The 15,165-nt window shown below is 48.7% G+C and overlaps 1 protein-coding gene across 1 annotated transcript in view; it reads right to left on the bottom strand.

The window, feature by feature from the left end:
- Positions 1-14,152, bottom strand: part of SLC6A13 (solute carrier family 6 member 13) — a 32,589-nt gene extending 18,437 nt beyond the window's left edge. Inside the window, exons 1-4 of the mRNA XM_060164356.1 lie at positions 14,130-14,152; positions 13,004-13,429; positions 10,089-10,295; positions 2,254-2,388 (exon numbers count right to left, since the gene is read on the bottom strand). Coding sequence (XP_060020339.1) covers positions 2,254-2,388; positions 10,089-10,290 — 337 coding nt within the window. The 5' untranslated portion in view covers positions 10,291-10,295; positions 13,004-13,429; positions 14,130-14,152. The remainder of the gene's footprint in view (positions 1-2,253; positions 2,389-10,088; positions 10,296-13,003; positions 13,430-14,129) is intronic.
- Between the last annotated feature and the right edge of the window lie 1,013 nt (positions 14,153-15,165).

A 15,165-nucleotide genomic window follows, 5' to 3' on the forward strand; every position in this document is an offset into this window, starting at 1 on the left:
TAGAATTAATTACCTGGGAATATTTTAAAAATTCCAAAGCCCAGACCAGACCCCAGACCAATTTAATAACAATCTCTGGGGGTGGGGTACAGGCCTCAGGATGTTTGGAAGGTCCTGGGGTGATTCCAGTGTGCAGACAAGTTTGGGAGCCAGGGATATAACTCAGAGCTGTTAAAGATACGGAGGAAAGACGCTTACTCAAGTCCGGTGATGTGTACGTCAGCATAACACTTCCATAGAACAACTTAATAAGCATGGTCAAGGGACATCAACTTGGTTGTCCATTTGATCCAGTGATCCTAATCCTGAGAATTTATCCCAAGGAAATAACTCCAAAAAAGGGGGGTAAAGGCTACCTCTACGAAGATACATGATAGCAGAATATCAATTTATCAGTGATTGAAAATAAGCAGAAAGCCCAGAACAGAGAATTGTTAAGCAAATTATGATATATCCCCTTGATGGAAGTTTATGCAATCACATGATTGTCGTGTAAAAAATTGAAAATAACACTAACTAAAAAACAGAGGGACTGGACTTCCCTGGTGGCGCAGTGGTTGAGAGTCTGCCTGCCGATGCAGGGGACACGGGTTCGTGCCCCGGTCCGGGAGGATCCCACGTGCCGCGGAGCGGCTGGGCCCGTGAGCCATGGCCGCTGGGCCTGCGCGTCCGGAGCCTGTGCTCCACAGCGGGAGAGGCCACAGCGGTGAGAGGCCCGCGTACCGCCACAAAAAAAAAAAAAAAAAAAAAAAAAACAAAAACAGAGGGACTTCTCTGGCTGTCCAGTGATTAAGACTCTGCGCTCCCAGTGCTGGGAAGGGTTCAATCCCTGGTCGGGGAACTAAGATCCCACTTGCCACACAGCGTGGCCAAAAAAAACACAAAAACGACAGAAACTGTGTATATTTCATATTAATAGATATGTAAACTTTATATAGAGAGAAAGAAATAATGAAGTAAATCTCTCCAAACTGGAAACAACCCAAATGTTCTTCAGTGGGTGAATGGTTAAATAAACCATAGGACAACCATCGACACCATGGAATACTGCTCAGTAATGAAAAGGAATGAACTACTGATACAAGAGCAAGCTGGGTGGATCTCAAGGGCATCATGCCGAGAGAAAAAGCCAGTCTCAAAAGGTCACACACTGTATGATTCCATTTATGTAACATTCCCCAAATGACAAAATTATAGAGATAGAGAGCAAGTTAGTGGCTGTCAGAGGTTATAGGGGTGGGGAGGGGAAGGGTTAGTGTGACTATGAAGGGGCAGCAGGATGGAGATCTCCGTGGTCACGGAACAGCGGTGGTGTTTGCACGAATCAACACAAGTGATAGAATTACACAGAATTATACGCACACACATACACACACACACACACACACACACACACACACACACAAGCAAGTGCATGGAAATGGGTGCGATCTGAGTAAGGTCTGCGGATTGTACCAATGTCCATTCCCAGGTTTTGATATTGTTCTATATAAGATTTTTACCATTGAGGAAAATGAAAATGTCACTGGGTGAAATGTACACGTGACCTCTCTGGGCTACTTTTGCAACTTTCTGTGAACATATAATTGTTTCAAAATGGAATCTTAAAGAAAATCCTATATAGAGAGAAATATTGAAATAAAACATCCTAAGTTTTAAATAGCTATTGTGTCAAGATGGTAGAATTAAAAAATTTTTTTAACATCTTTATTGGAGTATAATTGCTTGACAATGGTATGTTAGTTTCTGCTTTATAACAAGTTGAATCAGCTATACGTATACATATATCCCCATATCTCCACTCTCTTGTGTCTCCCTCCCACCCTCCCTATCCCACCCCTCTAGGTGGTCACAAAGCACCGAGCTGATCTCCCTGTGCTATGTAAACATTTTATCTATTTATTTATTTATTTGGCCACGCCACGCAGCTTGTGGGATCTTAGTTCCTCCACCAGGGATTGAACCTGGGCCCCTGACAGCGAAAGCACAGAGTCCTAACCAGTGGACCGCCAGAGAATTCCAAAGATGGTAGAATTATTATTTTTTTCTCATTAAAATTCTCTTTTTAGGGAATTCCCTGGCAGTAATTCAGTCTTGGGCCCACGGTGGAAGGTTTAACATAAAGACACAGAGTCTTATCTGTATCAGCACTGCTGATACACCACCCAGTTATTCCAAACAAGGTTTATAACTATAACTAGTTATAACTATAACTAGTGCAGAGACTCTGGAGTCGGGCGCAGAGCTACTCACCCTCAAAGATGGGGCAGATCTTCCTCCAGGCTGTGATGCCCCCCTGGCTGGTGTACTGGCCTAGTGCTGTCTCCAGGAGAAAGACAGGAATGCCACAGGTAAAGAGGAAGATGAGGTAGGGGATGAAAAAGGCACCTGCGGGTGGGAAACAGGCTGTCCATTACGTGGCACTAGCCTCCTTGTGGTCCACGGTCATCTCCTCCCATTACCACCCCATGCTTCCAGTCAGAATCCCGGGGATGGGGACTGCGCAAAATGGCGGGGACATCTGTCTAGATGTCTGGAACCACGGCAGAGATCAGGTGTCACCAAGTTACTTAGGACCTAGCCAGTCACTTCCTTCACTCTGAAGTTTCCATCTATACCTTCCAAGGTTTGCTCCCCATCAACTTCAGTTGCTGCCCAAATAACACATAGCTTGTGGTCATAGAAGAAGCTCACCGAGTCACAGATATCCAGGAGCATTCCCACAGCCCACAGTCTATAATTTTTGTCAAGGAAATGATTGCTCTCAATGTTAGAGAGGGGCTTTTAGCAGACTGAAATCAGATTTCCCTTAGTAATCCTCTCTGCTTCTGTTTTCACAGTCACTGCCTGAGACAAGTCTACTGATGCCAGAAATGCTGGCATTTGCTCCACCATAGACCTCTATCTGCTGGCAACTGGGCAGGGGAGTTCACAGGAGAGAGTCCCAGGGGGAGAGACGTGCACAGAGAGACCCAAGTGCCTGCAGAGGGTCCCCTACGAGCTTGAGTGCTGGTCAGCACATGCGTGTGAGGACACTACCCAAGGAGAGGAAAGAATCCCTCAAGAAGATAGAGCCTGGTGGTACTCACGCAAGGCTGGGGACATTCCAAAGACTTAAGGAAGAAATGACACCAATTCTATACAAACCCTTGCAGAAAATTTAGAAGCAATTCTTTCCAACTCATTCTACGAAGCTAGCATTACTCTGATAACAAAAGTAGATAAAGACAAGAAAAGAAAACTATAGATCAAACTTTCATGAACATAGATGCAGAATTCTAAACAAAATTTTAGATATCCAACAATATATATAAAAAAAGTAATACATAGTGGAGTTTATCCCTGGAATACAAAGTTGTTTTAACATTCAAAAAAAAAATCAGTGGATCATATTAATAAATTTAAAAAGAAAAACCATATAATCGTTTCAATAAATGCAGAAAAGTATTTGACCAAATCTAACAGCCATTTCTGATTAAAAAAAAAAAAACTCTCAGCAAGTGATGAATAGAAGGGAATAAAGGGCATCTACAAAACACCTACAGATAACATCATACTTAATGGTGAAAGACTGCTTAACCCCTAAGGTCGAGAGTAAGACAAGGGTGTCCAGTCTTACTATTTACCACTTCTATTCAACATTGGCTCCATCAATATTGATTCTAGTCAAGGCAAGAAGGCAATAAAAGGAATTAACTGTTATTCAAAAAAAAAGTTATTCAGATTAGAAAAGAAGAAATAAAACTGCTTTACTTGCAAATGACATGATTGCCTATGTAGAAAATCCGTTGGAATTTAAAATAGTCAAACTCATAGAATCAGAAAGTAGAATGGTGATTACCAGGGTCTGAGGAAGGGGGAAACAGGGTGATGCTGGCCAAAGGGTATAAAGTTTCAGTTTTGCAAAATGAATGAATCCTAGATATCCACTTTAACCATAGTGCCCACAGTGAACAATATTGAATTTTTTTCTTAAAATTGTGCTAAGAAGGTAAATCTTATGTTGTGTTCTTATCACACACAAAAAATTAAAATGAAAAAAAGAGGACAGAAGGAAACTTTTGGACGTGATGGATGTGTTTATGACATTGATTGTGGTGATGGTTTCACAAGTATATGTTTACCTCCAAACTCATCAAGTGGTATACATTAAATGTGTACAGCTTTTTGTACATAAGTCATACCTCAATAAAGTGTATTTAAAAAGAAAAGAAAGAAAATCCTTCGGAATGTACCAAAGAGCTGCTAGAATAAATAAGTTAATTTAGTGAGGTTACAAGATATAAGATCAGCATAAAAAATCAATTGCATTTCTTCTACTAGCACAAGCAATTATAAATTACAACTTAACAAATAATACCATTATAACAGCATCAAAGAGATGAACTATTTAGGAATAAATTTGACAAAAGATGTGTACACTCATAACTGCAAAACATTGCTGAGAGGAATTAAAGAAGACCTAAATAAATGGTGAGGCATACCATGTTCATGGGTCAGAAGACTCAATATTATTAAGATGTCAGTTCTTCCCAAATTAATCAGTAGATTCACTGTAATCCCAATCAAAATCCCAGCAGACTTTTTTGTAGAAACTGACAAACGGATTCTAAAGTTCATATGAAAATGCAAAGAACCTAAAATAGCCAAACAACTTTGAAAAAGAAGAACTAAGTTTTAGGCTTACCTCTAAGTCATAGAGGCAGAGAGCAGAATGGTGATTACCAGAGGCTGGGGGTGTGAGGAATGCGGACATGTTGGTCAAACTTCGTTATAAGATAAACAATTTCTGGGGATGTAACATACAGCATGGTGGTTGCAGTGAACTATACTGTCTTATATAGTTGAAAGTTCTTAAGAGAGTAGATCTTAAGTGTTATCACCACCAAAAAAAAAGGTAATTATATGAAGGAATGAAGGTGTTAACTAACCTTACTGTGGTAATCATTTTGCAATACATACATGTATTAAATCATCATGTTCTACACCTAAACTTACTATCCATAACATATCAATAAAGCTGGAAAATAGTTATATTTTTAAAAAACAAAACAGGTTTTTGGTTGCATTGGGATGGGGTAGCAGAGGTCAGGGGTGGGAGAGAGGGAAGGGGGAAATTTGGGGGAGTGATGGATACCTTCATTATCTTGATAGTGGTGATGGTTTCAAGGGCGTGTACCTATGTCGAAACTTATCCAACGGTACACTTCAAATGTGTGCAAGTTGTTGTAAGCCAATTATACCGTCATAAAATTGCTAAAACAAAAGTTAGTGGGGAATAGGCTTCTCCAGCTCTTTGCCTCTAGTCCACGCATCCGTAATTCAGGCACTAAGGAAACGCTTGGTGACCACAAGGGCAAAGAAAGATGGTAAACAATTCAGGCACGTGAGTAGATAAATCAGCCCAAGGCTTGCTGGGCAGGAAGGGGAAATTAGGGAAGAGAGAACCCAGTGGCTGATATGAACAGTACTGCTGGGAGCTGGAAACATCGCAGAGAGAGAGAGAGAAGACAGGGGGCAGGGGGGAGAGTTTTCAGCCTGGCTCAAGCCCCTCATCCCCATCTTTGTGCCCCCTGCTCTTCCCTAGTGAACCGAGCCAATGTTTAACCGCACTGGGTCCGGTGGTCAGTCTGCGCCCCTCCCCCTCTGCCTCCTTGAGCTCCTGGGCAGCTGGCCAGAGGGGACAAGGTCCACACCTGCCAGGCCGAGTCACTGGCCCCAAACCGGGGAGGGAGTTAGGGAAGAGATAGAGCCCAGGAGGGACGCGGGTGCCCACCAGGCAGTCCTGGGGCATTGCCTCTTTCCCCACCCAAGCCCCAGTCACCACCACTCAAAGATGGAGCCACTCCTGGAGACGGAGGATGGAGTCAGTTATCTGCTCCCCAAATCCCCCGTTTAGTCTCCTTGCCCAAATTCTAAAATGTCCTGGCATTTTTCCCCATGGGATGGGAGAGACCACATGCCCATCCTGGAAAGGAATCATTCTGCTGGACACCCTTTTCAATAGGAACACATTCTGCGGCGTCACCTGTAAGGCTCCAGGTGACATTTTTTTAGGACAAACTGACGATATGCCACATGAGCAGCACAGCAGTGAACACGCATGACTATTACATGCTGTAATCAACACTGCTGGACCAATACTTGGCATTGCTTCATTAACTAAAAGTGGTGACCAGTTGTCACGTACTCATAAAATAACCGTGACTCTTACATGAAGAAAATCGCTCCTTGTTTCTCTTCGTTCTTTAGTATATCTACGGACAACCTCAGGGCAAACGGGGGCCATCTAATGCCCTTGACATTGGTGTCCCCATGCTCCCTCTCCCTGACATCCAGAGGTGGGCTTTACTTGGCTATGGCCCTTCCCTCTAAGATCCCGGCTTTGAGAGGTCCAGCTGTGGTACATTCTGCGGTAGCCTCACGTGGGTCTCCAGCCCCAGGCAGCCTGGGTGTTGGGCAACTCAGTCTGCCGGTAGCCGGGGTCCAGGGAGCTGGAGGGCTTCCGGCTGAAGGCCCAGGTTCCGAAGCAGCCAGGACTTGGGTATTTGGGCAGAGCCACCAGTTATGTGAGAAAGAAGGACATCAAGGAGACTCCAAGCTTCTTAGTCTTGTAACCAGTCTGCTTCCCCCCTTAGTCCCCTGCAATCAGTTCTCAACACAGCAGCCAGACAGTGTACAAGTGTAAGATTGGCCCCTCTGCTCAAACCCCTGGCCCGCCTCCCCATCACTGGAGGGAAAGCCAGAGTCTCACGGTGGCTGACAAGCCCTGGGTGACCTGCCCCCCCAAAGTGACTCCCCTCCAGTGGCTCCCCAAACACGCCAGCCAACCTCCTGCTTTAGGGCCACTAACACCTGTTTCCTCTGCCTGGAGCACTTTCCCCCTAATATCCACATGGCCGGCTCTCACTCACCGGCAAGACTTCACTCTAACGTTCTCGGTGTGGTCGCCCGCAGCCCCCCTCCTGTAGCACTCAGGAACCTCTGATATGCTATGTAATTTTCTTGTTTACTGTGTTTACTGTTTATTGTCTGTCTCTCACAGACAGACAAGGAGTGTAAGCCCCACAGGGACAGGGAAGGGGTCTGTTCTGTTTATAGATTATCACAACAACTCGGAATAATTCCTGGCAGGTGGTGGGTCCACGGTAAGTCACTGTCGTTGGGTGACACAGTCCGGGCTTGGTTGGCCTGACTGTCGAAAGCCATGGGGAGGGGGGTGGGCAGGTGCTCGGGGTAGACTGGCCACAAGGCCTGGACGGCAGGGCGGGTGCTTATCTAGGAGGTGGCTAAGGCGGGCGCCCCCTGCACCCGTCTCCTGATGGACACTGATTTTAGACAGGCTTCTTGGTACCATTTTCTCAGCATCTCTGGTTTTCGACTACAGTGTTTCACCGTTTCCCTGTTCTTCTATCATACGCTTGCCTCAGCCTTTTCCCTGCTTCGGGACTCACTTCTATTAGGATTTACCAAACGTTAAAGCTGGAAGGAACCGCAGAAGATATCACTTATATTTTTAGATTGGAACTGAAATTACGCTTTGGGGACGTTTTCCTCCCTGACTTCCCCACCAAACAAACATTAATGATAATAAAGTCCCGAGTTTATCCCCCCAGCCAAGCACAAAAGTGGCTACTTACAGCTATGAAGTTCAAGGAAGGGCCCAGAAAAAAGCAGGCTGATGACACCCGTGACCCCAGCACCCTCCTGCAGAAGCTGCTCAGAACGTCCCTCTCGCCCCCAGGAGTCCAAGCCCCAATCTGAGAACCACGGGTTTAAACAAAATCACTAAAGCAGGAGGATGGGGTCAAACCAACCTAGACGGTCTCCGTCCTCCCCACCCCCTTCCCCATGTCGGCAGTGAAGGGTCCTGTCATAAGGAGGCCTCCGTCCCCTCTCGACAAAGAGACGAGAAGGTGACGAGATGAAGTGTGGGACCCGTGCTCTGGGGGGAGGGGACGAGGGGTAAAGGGGACAGAAAGGTTGAGCCTCTGGGAACACCAAAACCCGGAAAAGCGGGCCTGTCTGGGCCCCTCTACAGGCCACACGGGTCCCGGGTTTGTCCCCTTCACACTGGCAGGGGCGCCTCCCGCGTGTCCACCCGGTGGCCCTGGCTGACTCATGCCCTTCAGAGCAAACCCGGGCATCGGCCTCGGGCCCGGCCCCAGAGCCCCTCCGAGCACTTCCTCCAGTTGCTGTTGTCCATCAAGGAAAGAGAAGAGGAAGCCTGAGGCCTTGTGCCCTATCAGGGAAGAGACCGGGGTGGTGGCCTAAGGATTCCGCGGACCGTTCCGTGAGCCCCGAAACGGCTCGTGGGGACCGGCGTGCTGGAGGGCAGGCTCTTCCCGGCACGAGGTGGCCACCCTCCTGCCTCTGGTCCCCCCGAAGCACCCACGTGAGGAACCAGGGGCCGTGGACACGCTTGCTCCCGGCCTGCCTTTCCCCCGAGACACGGCCACACCTCCCTGGGCCGCACAAGCCTACACAGAGCCCCGGGGCGGAGCTCAGACGTAGGCCTCCCCTCGACAGGATGACCCCGTGTGCCCTGCCCAGGCCCTGCTCCCCTCTTCTTTCCCTGCTCAGCCCAGTGGTTGGCACCAAGCCTGGGACCCCTCTCCCACCTCTTCGTGCCACTCCTGCTAATTCCCCAGCCACCCTCACCCAATTCCTGAGAGGCTTGGGGAAAGCGGCTCACCTCCCGACCTTCCTGCCGCGTGAGGAGCTAAGCTGGTTACCGGGTTCCAGACACGGAGCCCCAAGGCCCGGCTTAGCCCCCAGACTCCTTCTCCTCCCTGAACGACAAGCCCCGTCCCTCCGCCCTCGGGCCTAAATGTCTGAACAAGCCGGCGGAGGGTCCAGGGCTGGGTCGGGACCTCCCTCCTTCCCTCGCAATGTCAGCCGAGCTAAGTCCTGCGGCTTCAGGCTGCCGGCCAGGAAGTCTTGTGGAGAGGGAACACATCAGCCCATTCCCACCCCTCTGGAAAAATACAAGTTAGCCTCCAACCCCACGGCCAATCCCCGCTTGCCACAATCCTGAAAGTAAGACTATGGGCTCAGAGCATCTGTGTGTCACCCCCTTCCCATGCTCCCTCTTCCACCCCGCATCGTGGGCTTTATCTCCCCCAAACCACTGAGACTGGGCTCACACACGGAGGCCCCCACACCCCACAAAGGGGTAGGTGTGGCATTAGGGTTCCCTCCAGGCCTCGTGCCCCACAGAACTCCCACCCCCTCGGCCTGTCCCGTGACCCACCTTGGCGTTTCCCCTCCTCTAGCGCAGGCTGCAGCCTCCCATAAAACCAGCCCTGGGAGCCCAGCCCCGCTAAGCTCTACCCACCAACGAGGGGACCTTCCGAGCCCACTGCTCGGCCAGAGCACTTCAGCACCTGGCAAATCCCTCTGGGGCTCCCCAGAGGCCCAGGAGTGCCTGGAGGAGGCCCCGGTGGGAAAGTGACCAGAACAGGGGCAGCGGAGTGGCTGTGGCGCCTGGGATGGCGAGAATGAGAGGCGGGAGAGACGCGGGAAAGAGTTAGAGTTCATGCTCCCCCACACACACTTCAGTGGGAGATCTTAAAGGAAGAGCCACTGGTATCAAAGGTGACACATGGGGGGACACATGTCACAGAGCAGGGGGAGGACAGGAAGTCACGGCTACGGAGTCTCGAGACCTCATGGGACAGTTGGGTGCCGACATCCTCTTCAGCATAGCTACCGTCCGTTAGGCCCTTTGCACACGCGACCTCTACGCGTTACAACAGCCTTGAAGGGCAGGTAGAACTATCTCCGTTGACAGCATTTACCTGAGCTCCCAAGGTAAGGCTTGCCTGAGATTACAGGGCGTAAGTAGCAGAGGCAGAACCCAAACTCCCATCCGTCTGGTTCCCAGCCTATACCCATGTTTCTCTGAAGCCACAATAGGGACCCCCCAGGAAGTCGCCCCTCTGTCTAGGTGTCTCTCCTGCAGTGCCCTGAGGGCCTTTCCAACTCCATTATCCTCTGCGTCCATGGGACTCCCCAGAGGGCAGTAAGTGCGTGAGATGGAGACAGCCTTGGGGTGGGGGGGGCGAGGGTGACGCAGTGGGTCTCACCTCCCCCGTTTTTGTAGCAGAGGTAGGGAAACCTCCAGACGTTGCCCAGCCCGATGATCTCCCCGGCCACGGACAGCACGAACTCCATCTTGTTGTTCCAGTGCCCCCGCTGCAGGCCGCCAGCCTCCTCCGCCTTTTCCATGCCCGGGCACACTGGTTTTGTCTCTCCATTACTGGTTGTGCTCGAGACCCTGCTATCCATTCCACCTGGAAAACAAGCAGGGCGCTCTGTTACTGCTGGGAAACCTGGAAGGAAAGCTGCCCCCTTCCTTCACCAGGAACTTCCCGAGGGAACAGAGCCCTGGAAGAGATGAATCCTACTCCTGTCCGCAGATCCACGTCCTCCTTAGCATCTCTTGCTGGTAAAGGCTGGGTGACAGCTGCTGAGAGTATATGTCCCTTTCATGTGTCAGGAAGAAAGTGCTGACCCTGAGCCACAGACACTGCTCCCCTAGAAGGTTCCTTGGGTGGGGCTTGTGGACATGGGGTGTTCATGTGCCCCAGGTTGTCGGAGTTCTCCCTTCCACCCTACAGCCAGCTTCATCTGCATTAGCATGTGCCTCAGTTTCTCCATTCCATGTATGGGGACAGTCACAGGGATAGGAGTTGAATGTATCCTCAAAGTCACCAATTTCCCTTTTGGGAATTTACCCTAAAGAAATAATTGTGATGGTTGGTAAAGATTCAGCACTGAGGAAGTTCACTGTTTATAACAGCCAAATATTGGAAAGTATATAAATGTTCAGAAATGGTAAATAGGTTAATAAATTAAGGCACGTACGATGGACTACTATAGAATCATGAAAAAATGTGTTACAGAAGAAAGTGTAGTGAAATGAAAAGTTGTTCACAATGCGTGAAGTGAAAAGTTAGGAAATAGCACACATGACATGATTTTGCTGGGAAAATACCTTATAAAGCATTTGTATGCATGAAGATTAGGATATCCACCAGTGGATGGGCTATAGGCATGTTTTCCTTATCTATATTTTCTACATTTTCATCGAAGAACATGTTTGATTTTGTAATAGGAAAATAAATGTCAGTATTTTTGGATCCCTGCAAGGGGGTGAGAGTGGTTGAGCGGGACCAAGCACTCTGCGTAAGATGAGCTAACTTTTGGCCGCACATACGGCATGGGGGATCTCAGTTCCACGACCAGGGATCGAACCCGTGCCCCTGTCCCCGACTGGGAGCACAGAGTCTTAACCACTGGACCACCAGGGAAGTCCCAAACTCTGGGCTCTTTTTCTTTTTTGGTGGTGGCCGGTGTACGGCTCTATTAAGTAGAGAAGGCAACATAAAATGAATACAGAGCCGTAGTGCTACACCCTTCCTGGCCCTTTCCTAGACTCGTACTGGGATTGAGGATGCGACTGGATGTGGCCCACGTTCAGTGAACAGCTACTGTAGACTAAGTGCTTTACATATAGTTATTTCGTTCAATCCACACAGCTCTGAGACGTGAGCAGTATTCCCTCTGCTTTGTAAGCAAGAAGCTGCAGTTCAGAGAGGCTGGGTGACACGGGTGCAGCCGTGTGGCACAGCCAGGACCTGAGCCCACGCTGCCTTGCTTGTTCACTTACCTCCCGCAGTCATACTGGCTGGTGGGTCTAGCGTAAGCATCCCCGACCGTATACGGCGGCCCCCTCTCTGGAGAAGTGGGTACACGCACTTCTTTCTACTCCCCGAGAAACGTTTGCATGAACACAATTTTCTCACAGGAGCCCCAGCTGGCCACAGATTCTCCTGTGGCTCTGCCTTCCCAGCGGGGCTTCCCCGAGGGATCCAGAAAGTCAGAGGGAGGTCAGGAACATATTGCGTGTTTGATAAATGAATGGGCTTCAAAGACTGTGGGTTAAGAAGGAGAAACCCAAGCAGCTGGCCCTCAGAAGCTTCCCCAGTCCTTTGGAGAAGGTCTCCTCATGTCTTGTGCAGGTTCTGGGGCTGATGGATGTCTTCCAATGATAAAGCACCATCTCCCTCACTTCTCCATTTCCCCAGACCCTAGAAGAACAGACCCCTAGGGACCCCTGAGTCCCTTAGCCGCGCTGGGTACCAGTCCTCAGGGCAGCATCGTGCGACTGAAGGACAAGCCTGGGTTCAAATCATAGCTCTGCACCCGAGGCCACACGACTTCAAGGAAGTGAACTAATTACTCTGAGCCTCAGTTTGTGCGTCTGTAAAAGCGAGGGTGACGGGACACACTTAGCCATGAAGATTAAATGAGGAGATATATATATATATATATATATATATATATATGCACTTCATAGTATAACAGGCACTCAAATTTTTATTTTCTTTTAATCCTGTCAAAAGTTTTATGTTCTTTCAACTTTCAATCTTGTCGCAGAAAAGAGAGCCTTGATTTTCTTAGAAGTAAACCCAAATGTCTTTCCTCTCCGTCTGGTCTCTTTCTCCAAATCACATTGGCCCTTAAATCAGCGCCCACTGCAGTTCCAGAAAGTCAAGACAATAGCATATAGTCTTTGCACATGACACATAAATGTCATAGTTTCCAGGAGAGGGTCCCAGAACGCTTTGGCTGTAGGTCCCGTGAATCCTACCCACCTACAGTCTGAGACCCAGAAGCAGGAGCAAAAGAGAAGAAAACAGCACCAACCTCAGCGCAGCTGCCACCAGAGGTCCTGTCAGAGGGGAGAGGAGCTGTCGGGGGGGAGGGAGGTGCTGCCTATTTAAAGTGTGGCTCCCACTCCTCGGGCACTTGTAATTCTAAACTTGACCCCGCCCACATTCCGCCCTCCGTCCCCTGCCCCCCCCCACCCCGCTCCGCTCCGCTCTGCACAGACACTCAAACACACACACACACACACACACAGAGACACACAGAGACAGACACACACACACGCACGCACACGTGCACACACATGCACAAGCGCGCTTGCACTTACCTGCATATAGAAAAGTCCGAAGAAGTGTTCGCCGAACGGTTATTAGTGGCTACGTTTGGAGAGTGGGGTTGGGGTCAGGAGAGGAAGTAAAGCTTTTTAAGCTTTAGTATTATTTGAAGTTTTAAATAATGTGCTAGAATTGATTTTTTAAATAATTGTCTCCACCAACACAGAAAAGGAAGTGTCAAGGTTCACAGCAAAGCGAAGTCCTACCCCCATCAGGGCACAAGAGCTGACAGATGGGGAAGAGGATGGCGGAGGGTGGAGTCATCGGAGCCCCAGCCCCACCAGGGCGGATGTGCAGAGTGCGTGGAGGCTGCTCGGGCTCCAAGGCCCCGTGGTCCAGGGTCTGGGTCCTGCTCCTACCCCTTCCCAGGCTGAGGCCGTGAACAAGGTGCCCAGCTTCCAAGAGTCCTATTTTCTCACCTATAGAAAGAGGAGAAGCGAATGGACCTGGAGATGATCATACTAAGTGAAGTAAGTCAGACAGAGAAAGACAAGTACCATAGGATATCACTTACATCCTAAATCTAAAATACGATACAAATGAACTTACCTACAAAACAGAAACAGACTCACAGACACAGAGAACAAACTTACAGTTACCAAAGGGGAAAGGGGAGAGGGAGGGATAAATTAGGAGTTTGGGATTAACAGATATACATACTATATATAAAATAGATAACCAACAAGGACCTACTGTATAGCACAGGAAGCTATACTCAATATCTTTTTTTTAAGTGTTCTTTTTTAAAAATTTTAATTAATTAATTAGGTTGCGCCGGGTCTTAGTTGCGGCAGAGGGCTCCTTAATTGTGGCACATGGGCTCCTTAGTTATGGCATGCAAACTCTTAGTTGCGGCATGCATGTGGGATCTAGTTCCCTGACCAGGGATCAAACCCAGGACCCCTGCATTGGGAGCACGGAGTCTTAACCACTGCACCACAAGAGAAGTCCCTCAATGTCTTGTAATAACCTATAATGGAAAAGAATCTGAAAAAGAATAGATACATATGTGTATGTATAGCCAAATTGCTTTGCTGTATATCTGAAACATTGTAAATCAACTATACTTCAATAAAAAATAAAAATTAAAAAAAAAAGAAAGAGGAGAATATTCCTCACCTTGCAAAGTTGTGGGAGGTTTCAGGAGGTCTGAGTAAAGGGCCTAACACACAGCAAGCCCTGATTTACCCTTAAGAAAGTATTCACGGTGAGCAAGGAAGTTTCCTGAAGGGGACGGGATTGAGAGACCCCTGAGCAAAGCCGGCTCCTGCCAGACAGAAGGAGAGTCAGGGGGTGTGAGGGGCGACTGAGTGGGATCGCACAGATGTGCCAGTGAGGGGCGTAAATCAGAGCCGCTGGGGCAGTTTCTATCCCTCATCCCCCATCCCCCAGCTAGGACGCAGAAGCACATCCTGAAAACACCCAAGGAGCCTCGTGGAGATGATTATTCTTAACGTTTCTGCCGCCCCTTCCCTCTCCCCACCACCATCCATCTGTCTAATTTAAGCGTGCAAAGCAATAGACAAGGGTTTCCTGAGAAAGGCTGCAAACTCATGCAAAAAAGTCCATCTTCAAAAGCAATTAACTTCCATCCTTACTTATCAGCGAGCCGTACTCACTAATGACCTGGCACTTGTAATCTAAAGTCACCGGATAACTGAGGTTTACCGAGGTCTTCTGAGAAGCCGGATGCCGCGCAGCTGTTGGCGATGCTTCTCAGCCCTCCTGTGTCCTGACGCAGGGGAGCCTCTGGGATCCCAGTGTCCAGGATCAGTGGGGTAAGTCTGAGTCAGTTCTGAGTTGCTGCTCCTGTACTAGGCAATGTCTGGTTTTTCTTGTTGATCCTATTATGTTTGCATAACTGCTGCCACGTTACCATGTTGATTGCCACTTCGTTCCTCTCCAAAGCTTTATTCCTCTCCAATTTCTTTTTCTCTATAAAGCAGGAGCGATGCGGTAGGTCTTTTGCCCTGCCTAGGCTGACTAAGTTTAAAGAAGTGTGAGAACCCTGATAGATGAGCGCGCACGACAGCTCCTCACAACTCTGTCTGGGGTCGAGCACGAGTCCGGCAGGACAAGCCTTGTCTCCCTCGGGTCACCAGCATCTTTGGGTCTCCTGGGTGCAGGGTCCGGGAACTGGAAACAGTGCTAGAAT

Source organism: Lagenorhynchus albirostris, chromosome 11, assembly GCF_949774975.1.
Source record: "Lagenorhynchus albirostris chromosome 11, mLagAlb1.1, whole genome shotgun sequence".
In the NCBI taxonomy this organism is placed as follows: Eukaryota; Metazoa; Chordata; class Mammalia; order Artiodactyla; family Delphinidae; genus Lagenorhynchus; species Lagenorhynchus albirostris.